This window comes from Barbatula barbatula, assembly GCF_947034865.1.
Source record: "Barbatula barbatula genome assembly, chromosome: 19".
NCBI lineage: Eukaryota > Metazoa > Chordata > Actinopteri > Cypriniformes > Nemacheilidae > Barbatula > Barbatula barbatula.
The window spans coordinates 18,734,148-18,750,078 of NC_136782.1; the positions used below are offsets into that span (position 1 = coordinate 18,734,148).

Sequence of the window (15,931 nt, forward strand, 5' to 3'; positions counted from 1 at the left end):
AAAATCCCGGGCTCCCTCAGGGGGGAAAAGCCGCTATTGAAAAGCTATTAAACCTGCATTTAGCAGGATTGATTGGAAATGAAGAGGCCTATTAAAAGCAAGGGACAAGAGGACAATGGCGTGTTTCTGGCCACCGTATGTTGCCCTCCTTTCACCGTATTGCCCGGCCCCCCCGGGGTGGGGCCCCCTACCCTGTCTGTTTAAACATCCCTAGTCCAAAAAGAGAAGTTTCAGCCCAAGCTGAATAGACGCCTCTTTATCCACCACCGGCACCCCATTCTCCTATTTAACCACACCAAAATAAAAGGCCAAAGAAAAGGGAGGAAAAGAAAAAAAATGGGGGGCAATCCTTTTCTATTCTAAAAACCGGTAAAGCCCACCCCTTCTTAAACCTCCATCAAATTGTGCTCTCACTCGCTGTGAAATCCCATGTGAATGGATTAGTTACTTCTGGCCGGTTGCCATCTTTCTACTTTCAAGGGGGCTCATGATGCACCAGATCCAATCATAAAGCTCTTGCACTAGTAATGTGTGTAAGAAGTCTGTGTGTGTACATGAAAGTGCTGTTGAGAAAGAGACGAGTTGGCTCAGACCGTTTGTTGTTTTTGTCTTTCCGCGTGTATCGTGTGTATAGTGGAGGAACGCAGCTTTTATGCAAATGCAGAGCGGGTAAATAAAAAAATAAATAATACGCCGGTGAAGCGGCAGGTGCCATCTCTCGTGTTTTTCTGTCTCTCTCAGCCTTCGACGGATGGCCCTCATGGGACGTTAAAGGCTGCTTTGATTGTTTAACATACAGTTTTACAAAAACACAACACCCCCCATTCCCAGGAAGTGGTGGACGAATCCCGGCCTCGACGGGACGTCGTTTTTCCGTGTCATTCTGTGCTAGTTGCCATATGGGCACAGGAAAGAGTTAAATAAGTCATGACCAGCTGACGCCCAGATTCCTTGCCAAGTGCTGAAAACCAAAGTCTTGTGAAATGTGTTGTGGACTGCTTTTTTCTGGCCGGCCCTGAAGATGATGCAACACTAGCCCTTTCTGCATCAATCAGTTTGCAGGCTGTAAAATGCCACTTGCTGGTCTGCACTAATGCTGGAGAAAAACAACCTGCACAGCCTTTTAAAACTTCATTTGAACAAGTGAATGAATTTGGTTTAGTAAAAAGGTAAAACGCTCCTGGTGCGTAGGGAAATCTGTGATTCATTCTGCAACCGGAATTGTATTTCTGGTGGCAGAGTGACGGTGAATGTGAGCTGCAATGGTTCTTGCTGAATCAGCGCTAAAATACTATCACGCTAATGTGCTCTGTGCTTTCCCATCTCTCTCCTTGTACCAAATCACTGACCTGAAAGCTGGACTGGTTAGAGGCATAAGACACATAGACGTCCGTTTTAGGAATAGGAGCCTTTCTGTAGTTTGCCGTGATAACCCTACTAGTCTATTTAAACGATGCATGTAACCAGTTTGATAAGAAAAAACCCTGATATATACTCTCCACAGCCCGTGGCACGGAGTCAACCTGCTGTCTATTATCATGAAGCACGATGATGTATTGAACAAGGTTATTGCAGCCATACGTTGCTCCTAATGTATTGCTTAACCGTGCATCCTGATACATAATTACATCATAATATCAAATAGCAACCCAGGTATTAATCTGCTGCTGCTATGTTTTGTTCTTTCTGCAGTGTCTGAAGCAGCCTACTTTTCCCAGCAGCCCCAGGACCAAGTGGTGGTCGCCGGCCAATCAGTGACCCTGCCCTGTGTGATCGTGGGATATCGAGGCATGGTGCAATGGACCAAAGATGGCCTAGCACTGGGCGGAGAACGAGATTTACCTGGTAGGAGAAGTTCTCCGTTTCAGTTTTTTACCATTGGGTCATTAAACGCAAAAAAAATGATGTCAACATAATTAATTTTCAAGGTGCTTCTAAATTGCACACTGCTTCGTAATTAGCTAGAAACCCAGTTTTCTATATGTCAACCAAATTTAGAGCAAGCAGCGAGACGGAAACGATGCCGTTCCCCCGAGGAGGTACACAATCCTTATTGAAGTCCATTTACTGAGGCTTAGTCCTCTCTTATCTCCATCTTTCCCTTTCCAATTAGCATCCGGGAGATAAAACCAATCATAGATTGGCAGGTACCGCAAAGGGCAGCCGTTCTTCTCCGCAGCAGATGTGTGTTTGAGTAATGTCACTGCCTTACTTCTGAGGCGGCTCTATTAGGCGACGAAACAAGGTGGCAAACAAACACTGCGGCTAATGCAAACTAGCGTTTAATTTGTCTAATCATCTCAGCCGTCTGGTGGGGCTGATGTGGAGAATCAATCACAGTCGATGTCACGCTTTGACATTTAAAATGATTTCCCCAGCAGCTTTGAAAAGTGCCGACCTGGACGGTTAACGTTGTCTCTTTTGAAATAATCATCTGGCTGCCTGAGCGAGCCACCTCGCGGGTCGTCGCTCCGAGCTCTAATACTTTCTCCAATCTAGTGTTTGTATTTTCAGTGTGTTTTTTGTGTTTTGCCATTACCAGGCTGGGGTCGTTATTCTCTGATGGGAGACCCGCTATCAGGCGAGCACAACCTGGTGATCGATTCGGCTGAGCTGGCCGATGATGCAGTCTACGAGTGTCAAGCCACGCAGGCAGGCCTACGATCACACCGAGCCAAACTCACAGTGCTGGGTAAGAACCGCATAGCGTGTGTGTTTGATAGGAGTGAGTGAGTGTGATTGAAAACCTTTGGGATATAACTCTCCCGTAACTGATTATTCAAAGCGGGGGGATTAGAACGTTCCTCACGGTCCCCAATTTCATTAGCAGCATTTAAAATACTGCCTGTATTGTGGAACGCTGCAAATTTCTCTTCTCTGCATAAAACATTTGCAAGATCCCACCCCCAATGCAATCATAAGTCATGCTTTCATTATTTATTCGCTATTTTAAATCACGCTACAACAGGACTGTTTTTTGAAAGCAGGCGAAACTAAATCGACAGAAGCGCTGAGGAAAATATACCACCTCTCTCTCTCTCTCAGTAGCCTCCTGACACTTAACACGGTGAAGGGCCAGGGAAATGTGATTGCAGCAGTCACAAATGACTTGTGTGAATGGTTAAAAGTCAAAGTCTGCACAGTTAGCACATTTCACAGTGACTCGCTGAAGTCATCTACCGCAGGGCTGCTTTTACATTAACGCTATGTGATTGATCTACATATTCTCCGCCATTTAGCAACTGGGGGTGGTGGGGGGAGGATGAAGATGGTGTGGGGGGGAGACGAGCACCGGGGGTTTTAGCTCAGTGCTGCGTTGCTGACACCTGGTGGCCCGACTAGGACATGGCTAGGATGCATTGCTGAAAAAAAAAGATTTTCTGTGCTGCAAAAATGCCTCGGGTCTAAGAATACGGGACATTGTTAAAGACTTGCCACTGTGAGAGTGAGTTACATCCTGCAAGCTGTGCAGTAACAAGAAGTCTACCTCTAATTGAACAAAGCAAAGTTGGCACCCCCACCATCACACGCTGATGAAAAGCAAGGCTACAACAACAGGCTTTGTGCACGCTGCTGATGTTTGGTGCACCAATTTCCAAAACCAGTGCATAGCAAATCAACGGCTCCCGAGTTGTGTGTGTGTGCATGTGTGAGCGTTCACATGTGTGCGTGCATGCCGGGGCATGTGGGGAAATCAATGCAGCTGGATGAGACCGAAGCAATCCAGCAGAGTCAAAGAAGTCAACGACAGGAGTGCAGTCGAGGGAATCCGCATGGAAATTAGAATCACCTCGTGCACGGATTCCATTAACGCCTGGGCAGGACAGACGAAAAGACCTCTGACAATTCTGATACAAAAACAGAAATTGGCTCGGAGAAAAGAAACGGGAAAGACGCAGAAGTGTGTCCATGAGAAGGATGGAGAGAACTGTGTTTGTGTGCGCCCGTGTGTTTCACGAGATGGACACTTTCATCAAAGGTGGCAGACACTATTTGCCCAAAGCTTGCACACAGTCATGCAAACAAATGAACGAATCAGTAATTCAGATGAAACGGGCCTGCGGCGGAGTGCCTGTAAATAGACTCATAATGACAAATCTCACCCATGTAAAGAGGGCCCAAGTAGTGTCTTAACCTGTTTTCAGATAGAGCCAGTCGCTTTCAATCTTTCTGTCCATTTTCCAGTCTGTTCTGTATAAGTCAAATATTAACCAGCAAAAATAAATGCTTCGGCGGTGCCGTCACCGTTGAGTGTATCATTCGTGTGTGTGTGTGGAAAGACTGTACAAACTCACAGTTGTAGTTGCTTTCACAGTTGCATACAAAATATTATTAGTATAATATAGTATACATTTTGTTTTTGGAAATAACTTGAACTTAATGCCTGTAAGTGGCTGTTGAAAAGAAGTTTGAAAACACGATTCTTCTGGTTTACAGTACCACCTTCAGATCCCATAGTGGAGGGAGGACCGGTGGTCAAACTGAAAGCTCACACCCCTCATAACTTGACCTGCCGGGCATCTGGAGCCAAACCCGCTGCTGAAATCACCTGGTACCGAGATGGAGAGATAATGCACGACGCCACCTACTCAAAGGTAAGACTGTGAGCATATCAGTCTGTGAGCAATAACACTCTGAAGTCACAATGTCTGATTCCAGACGATTCCTCTCTTGTACCTGCTTTTCACATTAGGTCTATTTCACAGTTTCCACCCTAAGCTTGAAACTCTCGCTCCTTCCCAAATTCAATCTCCGCACATCCTCATCACCCCACCGCGAGCTTCCTTCTTTTGTGCTTATATTTTCTCTCGCTCTAATACTCGAGCATAACTGGAGCATGTCAAAGCTCAGACAGGCATAAGCGTTTGATACAGTTTCCGCTGAGAGAAAGAGCTAAGAGAGAGGCAAAGAGAAAGAGAGGGGGGAAATCAGCCACAACAATGCCCAAACACAATGGAAAGTGCGGTGGAGCGTGAACCGGCCGCAACTGCGAAAGTGTCACATTTGTCATGCTCTCTGACCACGCTAAACGACGCTAAATGACACGTTTAAGGGGGCAAGAGCTAGCAGTGAATCGAGAGAACAGAATAGAGAGGGAGAGACATGGACGAAGCGTAGGAAGCAGATTAGGGAAAAATGAACACAGGAGGAGCTTGTTTAAGAAAAAGAGAAGGAAAACACAAAGCTGTTTTGATATAAACTGGATAAAATCTCAAAGAAGGGATGGAAAGTAAAGGAATGTGATAAAGGGAGTCACGGCGAGAGAGAGAGAGCGAGAGGCTGGCTGAGATATTAGAGAAGGAAAGAAAGTGGAAAGCTGATGACAGGCGGCGACTCGATCTGGCATCAAAAGGCTTTCAGCGTGTCTCAGGTTAAGCGTGTGACCTGTCATCGATTCGCTCCCCCCCCCGGCACTCCAGGGAACTGTCTTCCCGTAATGCCCCTACACCTGTGTCTGTCTTCCCTCTGATTTTCTAGTTTAGCCCAAACCAAAAAATGCACCTCATCCTCCATTAGGCTCTTCTAGATGCAGCAAGCAGCAATCTGCCTAGACTTTACACCTCTCTCCACTTAGCCGTATTGATTTCCTGCACACAATAAATAGATTTTGAAGATGATGTGCAGCGGGAAGAGCTGATAGACAGATCTTTGGGAAAACGTGCTAGCGGCAGAACGGCCCCGGCAGCATCGTAAAACACGGCTGCATGGCTAAACTGATGCCGGCTTCTCCGCAATGCTCAGCCTACAGTGCTGGCACAGGCTTAACATTTAATGGGATTAGGGGCATCATGGGAATTTCTTATTGAATTAGGTTGTACGTCAGGAAATATAGGACAATTAGATTAAGATTATTATGTCTGTGCGATTTGAGCGGCGATAACATGATGTTTTTTCGGAGTGTTTTTTAGGAGAAAGTATACACCAAACTATTAGGGCGAAATAGATTTTCACTGAAAGTTACATTCACATTAAAAGCCATGATGTCTGTCAACCGTCTTGTATTTGAATACAAATGTACAACACATAGGAGAAATGATGTGGATAGTTTTGCCAAAAAACGCCTATTGACATTATTTTCAAAGGTTTTATTTATTCAAGCAGCTAATGCAATGTTCCACCAGGATTTATATTGTGTTGTATTTTTAACCGCCATACACCGTCTCTTTTAGAGTCTGATGGAAGACGGCAAGAGAGAAACTGCGGTTAGCCTGTTACCCATGGTGCCAGAGGATAGCGATTCTGGACGTACTTACACCTGCAGGGTCCTAAACCCTGCCACCCCTGCAGGCCGCCAAACTTCAGTTACCATCAACGTTCAGCGTGAGTCCACGTTTATTTTTACACGTGCACATTACTCCTCTGTGAATCAGAACATGTAGTGTTTTAATTATGTAGGTACCGGCCAGGAGCAAGGCAGCTGTTTTTAACCTTATAAACAAAGAGCTTCTACAGCAATGATTGCAATATTTATGAAAGCAATATCTTGTGTTTTAAATAAATTATTAAGAATTCTTTCCAACATGAAACTATGGCAATGTTAAAATATGTGTTTGGTTTGTCCGTTTAAAATAAATAAAATAGCATAGAGAGCGAAATTTCAAGCGACAGGTCTTGGTTTAAGGAATGAATACGTGTTTATATATCTGCAGTGTTTTTATGGCTTAACGCACTTGGACAAGGAAACAGGTTTAAAAAATATTTTGTGACCAAGATTTACACACCTGGAGCTTGGCAGTAAAGTCATTGGGAAGGGTTTGTAATGCCTCTATTGCTGCAGTGAATCTAATCCCGCATGTTTCCTTCCAGATCCCCCGGCTGTGACTCTGTCTGTTCAGCCTCAAACAGTGATGGAGGGAGCGAAAGTGTTGTTTATCTGCTCTGCTTCTGCCAACCCTGAGATCACAGGTTACAGGTAAACACATTTCAGATCACAACAGACTCAATGCATAATCCCCGATTATCCACTTCAACAGATCAGAATTTGAGGGCAAATCGCAAATTTGATATGAATCACGGATTAAACCCTTTGTGCTTTGGTGCTCCAATGGATGTAAATAATCATAACTTATATTTGAATAGCAAAGAAATGAGAAGAATTTGTTTGTTTGTTTCAAACAGATGGTCTAAGGGTGGGATTCCCATATCGGAGGCCAACGGCGACAGCCTGGAGGTTACGGTGGACCACACCTACTTTACAGACCCAGTCTCTTGCGAAGTGTCCAACTCAGTAGGGAGTACAAACGTCAGCACCTTGGTGGACGTACAATGTAAGTAACCTTCTGTTAGTCTAACTAAGGCTTTATTGTTCAAAACTAATGATGCAATCAAAGCTTTTCTTCCATTGATCGAAGGAGAGATGAAGAAATGAAGCAATGGTTGGTTATGAAAATGCATTTTGCAGCGCCTCTAAACAAGAAATGTTATTATTTAGGCCAGTCTAACAGCATTTTTTTCGCTATAACATATTGTAAACGTGGCCCTGCATGATACATTTTCATATAAGAATAAATAAGATGTAACAATAAATGGTCACATCTTTTCCTTTTTAAATATAAAACCATACGAACCCCCCACAGGCACTCCTTCTGATGACCTTCATTTCCTTCATGCGTTCCTGCATATTTTTCTTAATAAGATTGCAGATGGGAACATTGTAATGGGATTCATGTTCCTTTTGTGCACACCGATATACTGTAATGAAATGTACTAGACCGCAGCGTGAATTCTCCATTCTCTGATTTTGCAGTTGGCCCCAGGTTGCTGACGGAACCCAAACCCCTGACGGTGGACATTGGGATGGACGCTGCCTTCACTTGCTCGTGGACGGGCAACCCTCCCCTCACCCTGGCCTGGACCAAACAAGGCTCCAGTGTGGTATGGTGACCCCCTTCTTTTTTCATGAAACCACCCTTTTAAAATCATATTTAGATTCATTTTCAATATTAGACCTACACTTGATTTTCTGAGTTGGCCAGTCAATGGGTGCTATTTTTCGCGAGCACTCGCAAAACCGTAACTATCCTTTTTATGGCGAATGGCTAAAGCGATTGCCAGCCTAAAATGAAAGTTACGCTTCGGTAGACATTTGAAATGTATCAGCCTGCTCTCCTGTAAGTGTCTCTCTCCAGCCGCTTAATCGGATTTCATAAAGAGCCAGAGAAAGCAAACAAAGAGCGAGCGAGCGAGAGAGAGAGCGATGAAGAGCCAGAAGGTTCTGATGAGGCAATCAGTTAACTCCACCCCTGCCCTTCCTCAGAATGGGCCGATCTGACTCCACAAGTAGCGCGTTCACTCCATCGCCACAAGATATGGATTAATTGGATAATGCGATGAGTGCCGGCGAAATGAAAAATCGAGGGGAGTGTTAAACGGATTAATCACAGTTTGCCTGCGTTGAGATGGGAGGACGGGATGATAGGGCGCTCTAATGATCAATGCCTCCTAACAAGTGACCACGGCGCATGTGCCAGTGCACCGGAGGCGAAATTGCACTAGTATCTGCTCGCGCTATGGAACAATTGCGCACAGCCGTTGTGGTAGGTTTAATTAGAGCAGTAGGTTGACTCAGAGGACCCAGGCTGGAGTGCTTTAGACAGTAATTAAGATTGCTGCAGACAAAATTACACGCCGAGTCAATGCTTTCCCTTTGGTATTGGTGGCATTGGTCTTTCTCTTGTGTGAGCCACAAGCAACAAAATGGATGACTGCCACTAATGGTAATGGCGGTCTCGGAGGGCCACAGCTCGATCCGTCTGGAACAAACAATGCGCTGCGTGTCTACGCAATCCTTCCATCCCGTGGAAATATTGACGTGCGGTAATGATTTTAATTTCGAGTTGGTAGAAAGATTTGAAGCGACGTCAATATGAGAAATTTCATCACACTTGTATAGACAGTACTGCAGTCTGTATTTCAAAGTGTAGCGTTACGTTTGGATTGTGGTCACCCGATAAAAATCTGACCATCCCACTTTTATTTCACATAACAGGTGCTCAGCAACAGTAACACCTTGCAGCTGAAAGCAGTGACACAGGAGGATACTGGGACGTACACATGCAAAGCCATCGTACCTCGGATCGGTGTGGCAGAGAGGGATGTAACTCTAACTGTCAACGGTAAACAAACCCTGTCTTTATATTTCAGTCGCCTTTTCTCTCTCTTCTTTCTCTCCCTTGATTTATCCGGACAAGCCCCGTTCTAAAATCAAGTGATCTGCCTGCCTAGACAGCGTTTAAAGCATCATAGGCATGTATCAAGACCACAATGTATCGCAAGAAACTCAAAACATTTATAAAAGACGGCAAGAGAAATGTCAGCTATAAAAAAACATATCATTCGATACTAAAAATATCAATAATAGCAGTTCAATCTAATAGATTTTTTGAATCTATTCCAATAGATTTTGTATGTGTCATTAGCTTTGTCTCCCGGGCGCCGCTCGTGAAATATGCTATTTGTGTGGTGCACAAAATCGATATGTAGTGCACTCCAGTTCAGTCCCCTATGAAGTTCTTTAAGTTAGGATACTGCCTTGGAAGCTTTGTGTGTGATTCAAAGAGTTGTGAACTTCAGTACAATCCCTCTTCATCTCGTCTTCTCTCTCACACACAAACCCTTCAGGCCCTCCCATCATCACGGCTGATGCCACGCAGCAGGCTGTCAAGCATTCTAAGGGCAAGCTGGAGTGCCTGGTGGGAAGCAGCCCACCCCCTGACAAGATTGTAAGTACACCCTCTCGTTTCTGTCTATATGGTTGTGTGTGTTTGCTAGCTGTCTGAGGCTAAGCGTAGCCTCAACCGCCGCGGTCTCTTCATTCTTCCCTGTTTGTTCGTGTTTCTCTTCTGACACCCACATATACACATACATGTACGGTTGCACAGCCCCGCTGCCCTAATAGAGAATTCTCCACGAGAAGGCGTATCCTGTATCTCACCTCTTTCACCCTCAAGCAAGCAGAGGCGAACTGTGCTAACGCCAGGGTCTGCAGTGTGAAGCTCGGACCCCTAAGGCTCCTTCCCAACGCCAAGCAATTAGCGCATAGCAGCGCCGACCTCCCGTGACCCCTTGTACGTGGGAAGACCTTTCAGTGGATAATTAGGATCTAACTCGGACAAACCAAAGATAGTGAAGAACAGAAATGAATAGAGACAGATGGAAGGAGGATAACGTTAAAAGCCTAGAACAAGCAGTGATGGAGAAAGAAAGAGAAAAGGAAGCAAGGGAAAAAACTGCAACACACTGATAGGAGGGGATTGAGGGTGTTATTGGCTGTTGTTCCTTCACCTTAGACCAGTCGTGGGAGGTCGTCTCAGACACGCTATTTCACCTCTTCGTCAGGGAAGGTGAAGAAAAGAAACAATCGCTTGTTCTTTCTCACCGAGTAGCTGTGAGATCCCAGACCGGAGCGGCTTGTCTTCTTCACACATATTTTCACGAGGCTCTTTCACGAGTCGAGGCACAGCGCTGGTGGATAACCAATTTGACATAACAGCGGAAAGGAGCGAGAGGAAAATTCTAATCCCTGAAACTGAGCTTAAGACACTGAACATCTACTACCAGGGCGATGAATCTTTTATTTGCATTTGCGCCCTGAAGTCTGTTATGTTCAAAAAGCCACTTTAGATGTTCTGCTGCGTTGGCTGGGCTAGGCTTGAATATACAAAAATCCGCTTAAAATCAAAACTGTCCTTATTGACAATGTTAATACACGATCCAGGTCTTATTGTGCACGGTTCATTCATGCGCATTCTTTCTTAAGAAAATAAACGCACTAGCTTCTGAAACGTCTGTCTTTCCCCTCTTTGACTACCCTACTCCACATGGTATGAAACATTTTTCATGGTCCCACGTGAAGGATGCCGAATGTTTAGAGAGAGAGTTAACACTGTTACCTAACGCCTTTATATCCGTCTCTTCTCATAGGTCTGGACCTTTGGGGACATGATGTTGTCATCTGGTTCTTCTGGCCGTTTCTCAGTGCAGACGGTAAACAGTGACCGTGGAGTCATCTCCTCGCTTGTCCTCTCTGAGACTTTGGCCCAAGATTTCCAACTTAAATACAACTGCACCGCATGGAACCGATTTGGTACAGCCACTGCACTGGTCACTCTGGAAGAGGAAGGTATGGGTTCTGACACACCTATTCTTTCTTTTACTTCATTCCTTTCTTTTTCTTTTATTCCACATAGTAAAATTATAAAGTTATAAAAACGCAATACTAAAATAACATAGTATTCAACATATTTATCGACCCAACATGGTTTTTAAACAATATTGGAGGTGGTCCTGGGTAGTTGGAAGTGGTTGATTTCCCTTCACTATTCAGTCCAATTAACAATGACAAATTAATTTTTGTAAGAAATGCATATATAGGCACTATTTATATTTGTCTACAAAACAAAGTTTGAGCATTTAAGCATAAGCCTTTCAATCAAAAAATGTTTAAAAGTTTTTAAGGCTTTGAGAAACGTGCAAACTTTTGACAGGTTATGAAGTTCAGCGTGTGTTTGGGAACTTTGAAGTTCAGTTTTGAGAGTCAAACTGTAGGAAGGAGCGCATAATAACGTAAAGTGAGGAAAGTGGCAAAGTTTAGATTTGACTACGTGCCAAAGCTCTGTTTGGCACCCTCACTTTAATCACAGAAGGATGGATGATTTCAAAACACTGACAGTAAGTTGTCGGGTCTGTCCACCTTTGGAGTCAGTGGCTTTTATCTAAGATTAGCGATGGTTCGCTATAATCCAGTTTGAGTCAGCTCCGTGCATGAATCCCATCTCAAAACACCCTGCTACCCGTGCTTATCTTAATTATCCACCAGCGAATCGATATCATTTAATCAAGAGATGGTCCACTTAATGAATACATTCGTTCCATAACAACGGTATAGATTTTGAGCCCGAATGAATTCAATCAACATCCGACGTTTGTGACGCTTCGCTGGCCGTTTCATTTCGTATGCACGGTGCACCGTCTTAAATTTGCTTAAATAAGACTAAGAGCGCAGTCGACGGCTCGAGCCTTTGTACTGGGAGACACCAAAAATAAGGTCTTCGCCAGCAATTTGCATCAAGGCAGCAGAGCCAAGTCTCTGGAGAGGCAGACAGTGCTATCTCCTGGAATCTCTAATTAGATTACTTTCGGCTGCCTCGCTGCATGTCAGGCCTGGTTACCCCTCTTCCACCAGAGATTAGAGACAATAGCCGGGTCCAATGATGCCACTGAAGATCACGCTAGATTAATTTCTATATGTGCCGCTTCAGTTTGAATGCAGTATAGCAGGGCAGGGGAATACGGCTGTAGAACGCATTGACAGGCGGAGAGCTTTTCCCAAATGGTCCGGAGAACCGACGTGCCTATGATGAAATGAAAAGGAAATAATCTCTACGGGTAAATTTGACTTAAAACTGTCAAGAACATGTCCAAGTCATATTTTTTTACTCTAAAATCAAAAGGAAAACGAAATTCGGAATGAGCCCTATTTTTTTGAACCATTAAGATTTCATGCCTCGTGACATGTTCATGACAATTAAGCCCATTTCTCCCGATTCTCAGTAGTCCCTGCTTGGATTTCTTTTGTTTCATAAAGCTAAACAAATCCACCGCTAAAGATGATCACGCCAGTATGTGCTATTAGTATACAAAGCAAACCTCCTTGTTTTTGGCTCAAATACATGTTCATCTAGAAATATGGCCGGTCTGAGCTTTCTAGAAGTAATTTCAGTTCACTCACACTCTCTTCTTCTTCCGCAGAGGCTCTTCCCCTGCTTATCATCATTGGAGCGTCAGTGGGAGGAGGCTGCGTCTTCATCGTTTGTGTCATTACCCTGGTTTCCATCTGTTGCCGCCACACTGCTAAAGGTGAGGTTATAGGTCAGATGTCAACTTTTATCCTTTCCTCGAAAACACGAAACAGTAGAAATTTCAGACTAACTAGACAGAGGGTAATTGTGAGGGAACCTCTTTGCCTAGATCAGCCATGACCTTTTCACCTCTCTGGAAATCTTCTCACCTCATTAATCTCTATCCGCTGCCTGCTCTTTTTCTCCACCCAGGCAAAAAGGGCACACGTCTGTCTAAGAGTGACATCCGTGTACAAATCGTGCACAGCGATCACAACGCAGCTCGTGGAAATGATGACGAAGAGGACGTAAAGGAGCCTATGGTGAGCTGCTCTTTCAAGACTGTACAATTTACGGTTCACTGTTGAGACAGAAGGCAGTGTTGGACTTTTTTACATGACACCGGTCAACTTGAAATGTAAAATATGGTTTGAAATGAATCACTAAGGTCAAATCTCTGTACCCGTCTCAGGCGCCAAATAGCAGCGAGTCTCCAGGAACATCTCGCACGGAGCACAGTGACCTGCTGGAGGAAGAAGACGATGAGAGATCAGATCTCAAGGTATTACATTTCACAAAGCAAGAAATCTAAAAGGTTTTATGTTGTTTTCAAAGATTTGACGAAACTGACATTCCATTTGTATTACACCACAAGCTTGGATCATGTTTAAGAAAACCAGAAATTGCTAGCACAAATCTGACCAAGTTCTTTTCCTCATTTCTCAGGACCCCACCAATGGCTATTACAACGTGCGGGCCCACGACGACCGCAACATCACCAGAACCGGTTTCTCTGAATACGCACCAAATTCTCGGCCGGTCTACACTCCTTCTCAGCTCCCCTCGCCGAGCCCCTTGTATGGCCAGCACTCCACTCAGCCTCGGATGTATGACTTCTCCCAGCGTTATAACACGACCCCAGCCGCACGCACCACCTATGAACAACAGCAGCCGCAACAACCCCAACAGCAGCAAACTCCCGGAGTCTACCCCCAGGAGGCAGTATACGCTGGCTCTGCCTACCTGCCTGCCACCTACGGCCGCGCCTTCACCAGCTACGTCAAGCCCGCCTCCTTCGAGAAGGTCGACACGTTTGAGCATTCAGACGAGGCTAGCAAAGTTTCCAGCTCTTCACGCTTTTCGTACGCATCTTCGCAGGTGTCGCAGCAGTCTGATTACGGGCGGCCTTCGCAGCAACGCATGCAGACTCACGTGTGATTGGCTCTCTAAAAGACCCGCCGCGGGACTGGCATGATCAACGACACAAGGACTGAGATCAGACATTCTTCTGAATTGGATTCAGGAGGGATTAAGCAAATATCAGATTGAGAGTCACGAATGCACTGGGATTTGAGAAATGCGGTCTTTGCTTTTCTTGCTGTCGAAGGGCAACTTGATGATGTGCCACTCAAACTTGAAGGGTTACCTGATAGTTCAAGCTACTAATGTGAATTCCTCCATCCAAATGGTGAACTTCAGGAGAAATGAACACTGTCCTTTGATTCTTCTGTGCGACACTGTTTTTCCGTACATATGTTCTAGCACTGACAATTCCAGACCCTGGAAAGGGCCGTGCTGTGAGAGAAAGGAACGGCTCTCCTGAGCTAACCTTCATGACACTACGCTAAAACAATCAAAATATACATGAAGTACAAAATGTAAAAAATACATGTGTTTGTTGGCATGCTGATGGAATTGTAAGCACATTTGTGTATCAATGACAACAGGTCTTGCCTACATAACGTGGGTTCAATCCACGAAGCAGGGGAGCTAAAGGAAGTCGAGCACGTGCGCTCTCGCTATTTTTCCAGAAGCTCCATCTGCGGTCCGCAACTTCTTTCGGGCTCTCAAGTGAGTATCTATGTAATGCCTCAACAGACCAGTGCAGGAAACTGGAATTGGAATACTTTTCTTATGGACCAAACCATAAGATGCTTTTCTGTCCGTTTGATGGAAATGATTGGCCGACCCCCAAAGATGATATTTAGCAATTTAGAGGTGTGGTCTTTTTTAAGCTATACTCTCAAGGATTTGTTTCAGAGTACAGCCCGTTTTGGGACTTTTGGTTTCTTAAATGAAGCCATGCAAACCTAAATTACCACATGGCCTTGCGGTGTGCAGTAATACTCTTGTAATGTTCCTCACGTGACCACTGTATGTTATTTAAGACAGAGTGTGCCAAGGTGATTGTTTTGATGACATCGGTGTCACCGTCAGGTTGCACGAACATGTTTACATTGATATAAAAAAGATAAACCTACTAGCGAGTGAAATGCAGTACTATCCATATCCACTTAGAGCCACTCCGACGACTGTAAAAATTGTTGGGAATTTCACTCCTGTCTGTTGCATGCAGATGTGTGTATGTGAACGTATTCAGCATCTCTTCTCATCTGTTTGTTCCTTGTGTAAGAAAACCGCTTACTGCACCCTGATTCAATTCGATTTTGGATACCTGGACATGCAGGTTTCCATACTGCCATTTTCCTTTGAGCCTGAATGGTCGGCTCCGTTTCGGAAAAATGAAAATAGTCTAAACGAACTGTATGATAGGTGAAACAAAACACTGCTTGTCTTTATTTTTATATTTTATATAAGCCTTAATGTACAGCTTGTAAGCTGCTCTATTGTAAAGTACCTTTATATTATAAACGCTTATATCTATATCTTTGAGTTGACTTTATTTGGTTCACCGTGATTTCGACCACATATGTTACTTATCAGTTTCGGAGAGCCAGAAGTGAGGTGTTTCACAACTAATTGACATTTTTTTCTTCCGTTTCTTTTTTAAATCATTTTATTTGCTAAAAATGAGCTATTGTTGCTTGTAACTTTGTACACATATTTATATTTAAATAAAACCATTTCAAATAATATCTGCTTTGACTGGAGTGGGTTTGACACGCATCAAATGGGGAAATGGCAAATGGCATGAGGGAATGAGGACGCACAATACCGGGGCTTTATGAGTTGATGAATACATAAATTAGCAGTGATGCCTATGTTGATTCTCCTTGTCCCGCGGCGACAGCGAGTTTTTTTATAAAGACGGATGTGATTCCCAAAGGCCCCGCTGTCTGCGCATCAAGCAC

General features: G+C 44.4%; 1 protein-coding gene across 1 annotated transcript in view; it reads left to right on the top strand.

The window, feature by feature from the left end:
- The window catches only part of kirrel3l (kirre like nephrin family adhesion molecule 3, like), a 37,318-nt gene extending 21,611 nt beyond the window's left edge, over positions 1-15,707 (top strand). The window contains exons 2-15 of the mRNA XM_079480865.1: positions 1,693-1,845; positions 2,543-2,692; positions 4,438-4,595; positions 6,171-6,321; positions 6,808-6,913; positions 7,120-7,268; positions 7,748-7,875; positions 8,990-9,116; positions 9,622-9,722; positions 10,924-11,122; positions 12,751-12,858; positions 13,053-13,162; positions 13,312-13,401; positions 13,566-15,707. Coding sequence (XP_079336991.1) covers positions 1,693-1,845; positions 2,543-2,692; positions 4,438-4,595; positions 6,171-6,321; positions 6,808-6,913; positions 7,120-7,268; positions 7,748-7,875; positions 8,990-9,116; positions 9,622-9,722; positions 10,924-11,122; positions 12,751-12,858; positions 13,053-13,162; positions 13,312-13,401; positions 13,566-14,057 — 2,222 coding nt within the window. The 3' untranslated portion in view covers positions 14,058-15,707. The remainder of the gene's footprint in view (positions 1-1,692; positions 1,846-2,542; positions 2,693-4,437; positions 4,596-6,170; positions 6,322-6,807; positions 6,914-7,119; positions 7,269-7,747; positions 7,876-8,989; positions 9,117-9,621; positions 9,723-10,923; positions 11,123-12,750; positions 12,859-13,052; positions 13,163-13,311; positions 13,402-13,565) is intronic.
- The last annotated feature ends 224 nt before the right edge of the window (positions 15,708-15,931 follow it).